At 33.6% G+C, this 3366-nt stretch overlaps 1 protein-coding gene across 1 annotated transcript; it reads left to right on the top strand.

Annotated features, from left to right (window-relative positions):
* Nucleotides 1-666: 666 nt before the first annotated feature.
* Nucleotides 667-2531, top strand: LOC126755729 (uncharacterized). The gene is made up of 4 exons (XM_050468473.1): nucleotides 667-951; nucleotides 1010-1026; nucleotides 2023-2136; nucleotides 2239-2531. Exons 1-4 carry the CDS (start codon nucleotides 737-739, stop codon nucleotides 2529-2531), a joined length of 639 nt encoding a protein of 212 aa, XP_050324430.1. The 5' UTR covers nucleotides 667-736.
* Nucleotides 2532-3366: the final 835 nt, after the last annotated feature.

Raw genomic sequence — 3366 nt, forward strand, 5'->3', positions numbered from 1 at the left:
TTGGCCAGTGCAACTTTATGTATTTCGTTGCTATTGTTGCCCTTAATGGTATTACTACCATATAATTTGCATAAATGCTTAGTTATCATGAAACTGAATTTATCATTACACACAACCGCAGAGATACAGAACTAATTAATTAACTCGTTATGAATACCAATGACTCGCATGCTATAAACGCTAAATGCTTTTATATTTGGCATGGAGCTGCCCCGAATTCTATTTGCATACAAGTGGTAAAGATCTTAATCGGAATGACTCAAGTTGCTTCTGCAAGTCTTTTTTTTTAGCTGAAGTCGTCTTTTAAGAAATGCAGATTTGAGTTTCTGGAAGAGAACAAGATTCTTTAAAAATAATCTCCCCTGTGACATTAATTCCACGCTATTATAACGAAAAAGTGATTACTGCGCAGAGCTTATAGCATGTTCAGACCGACACTTAATCACACGATTTCGTCTGTTGAATGGATTATCCCACTAATCTTAAAAATTTATCCAGATTTCGCCTTACAAAAATGACAGTTTCAAATCACTTCATTGAAATTATTTGAAAATGATCCACGCCAAATCTCTCTGTGCGACTCTGATTTTGCGCAATCTACGTGTCAGCACTGGAAATCTTTACATTATCACAGCTGATGCTGAATGCTCAATGTAAACAAACAAGACAAAGAAGACAAAAAAATAAAACTAAAAATTGCCGTTGATTACAAATCAAATTACAAAGTAAAAAAAATATGGAAAAAACTCAAAAAAAGAAACGAGTTATGTGGAGTGAGGCTGCCGAGGCCGACTTAATCGAGGTGTGGCAACAAAAAATGCCAGAGCTGCGATCAACGCAGAAAAATAACCACATATACGAGGAAATGTCCTGTACGATGCTTTTGGCTGGACACGAATATACGTCCAGTGAGATTAAAATTAAATTGCACAATTTTACCAACAAATACAGGTAAGTAATATATTATGAGGTCAACATATAAATTAAATATTTTTTTTTTTATTTTTAGACAAGAAAAGCAGAAAATTGGCACATCGCACAGTGGCACCGCTCCATACATTTCTTGGAAAAAAATAGAAGGAGTGGTCGTAACAATGAAACTTTGCAGAAACACTTCTCTGGACAAAATTAAGAAATTTTGAAAAAATCTTGGAAAACCGCCCACTGCCGCACCCACCTCCCATATAACTGCAATTGCCAAAATTTTTATTTTTGGACCTAGGGACTTGAAATTCGGGACACTTCTTAATTGAGTTCTCCTGATGACAAAAAAATTAAACTTAAACGCAAAGTGACGTTATTTATACCTTTACCTTGATAAAAATCCAATATAATATGCAATGTTTTAATTGAATATGTAACAGGCGAAAAATTGTGTTAGTTTTTATTTGTAATAGTATGCAAGCACCATATCTTTAACAATGGGGTCTAGTTCTAATGAAATTTTGTTCGAATGACGCCTTAAGCTACTTACAGATGTAAGGATCCGAAGTTATAAGAAGTCTGTTGAAGACATCAGTATTTGTCGATGTTACTAAAAGGGACGGTAATTGGCGGTTGTTGTTTTTTTTTTAATTGAAAGTACAGACTCGGAACTTTCATTTTTTTATAGTAAGAGGGCTAAGCAAGGCAAAGCACATAAAGTTTTTTTCCATCAAAAAATGAAAAGTTGATATTTTTTAGTATAATTTTTGAAAAATTATAAAAATTAGCTTACTTTGCCAATTTCAATAATTTTTTTTTTTTATAAACAAGGAAGTGCTATGTTTTCACTAAAAAATAAAAGAACAGCCATAGCTATAAACTTACACACAAAAAAAATTCTTTATTTGGACAATAATTTTAATCTGATTTTATTGAATAACTTTCCGTCGACTTCTGTTAGTTTTTTTAACTATAAAATTTCTCTTTTTATAAAAAACCTTGTTGAATTTTTCTTATCCAAATATTTCTTTACAAAACAAAATCATTAAAGTTTTGAAATTGGAAAGTGGGAAAATCGTATTTTTCCGCCGAAATGCCACTGTGCATCGGGTGGCTCCCCTAGTCGGTGGAAATATTATGAGGCGGTCCACCAAGCAGTAGGTGGTTTCAAAAGTTTTTGTTCCGCCGAACTTGTAGAGGATAGCATTGTGGGTAAGTTTTAAGCGCATTGGAGTAGATTCCAATATTCATAATAAAATGAAAAACGGTTATGGAATGTTTCCTTACACTTTTATTTGTTTCTTCTAATTTCAGTTGACATGGAACCAATTTACATTGAGGACGATGCAGAAGGAGAGCCGCCGCTCCCAAGCCCAAGCGATGGACCTTCTACGTCGCGTGGTTGCGCTCGGCCATCGTCAAGCGATGCTGTAAAAAAGAAAAAATCAGGGTTAACAATAATAGAGGAAATGAAGGATGACTTATTAAAGGCGACTGAGGCGATGAAAGCAGCCGATGAAAAGCGTCTTTCTCTCCTAGAAGAATATATAAACGATTCAAAAGAAGTGAAGGATGCTTTCATCGACTTCCTTCGTCGCCAAAAATAGATTTAAAAATTTTTTTTAAGTTTTAGTTTAAGAGAATGGAAAATGAATTTAAATAGGTATGTATGTGAATGAAAATGAAAATATATATGTAATATATAAAATATATATATAAATGAATACGAAAATGAATACGAAAATACATATGTAACATATATACATAAAATATAGAAATATCTGCTTTTTTTGTATTGGAATTGAATTATGAGATATGTAAGTATGGATCGGTTGAGATTTAATAATATTTCAAAGTTGAATGTAATAACTCACCGAAATACGAAACGACGACATTTCCACAAATGTTAGAGACGTCTTCTGGCAACTGCCGACATTCGTTGTCGATTTGTTGTGCTGCAATCCACTTTTCATTAATTTCATAATTTTCCTCATTTAAAAAGTTGTGCAAAACACAGCACGCTTTTATGACGATTTTCGTGTTGGCCATGTGGTTATCCAAGCCTTTTCCAACCCGTCTAAACCTTCCCTTTAAATGACCAAAAGCATTCTCCACTACTCTTCGGCATTTCGAGAGTACATAGTTGAATTCTTTTTATCCAAAGGTTGGTTTACACAAAATGGGTACGGTTTCATCAAATGTTCATCAAATTTGAACGCAGAGTCGCCCAACAAAACGACTGGAACATTAACTGACGATATTTGTTTACTCATGTCTTTAAATATAGTAGATTGTGCCAACTCGCTTTTTAAAGATGATCTCTCAAATATTGAAGAGTCATTACAACGGCCTGGACTACCAACGTTGATGTATATAAAGCGACATCCATAACATTAAAGAAATACATTAGATGTTTAAACGAGCTTCATGAAAAAACTTACC

This window comes from Bactrocera neohumeralis, chromosome 4, assembly GCF_024586455.1.
Source record: "Bactrocera neohumeralis isolate Rockhampton chromosome 4, APGP_CSIRO_Bneo_wtdbg2-racon-allhic-juicebox.fasta_v2, whole genome shotgun sequence".
NCBI lineage: Eukaryota > Metazoa > Arthropoda > Insecta > Diptera > Tephritidae > Bactrocera > Bactrocera neohumeralis.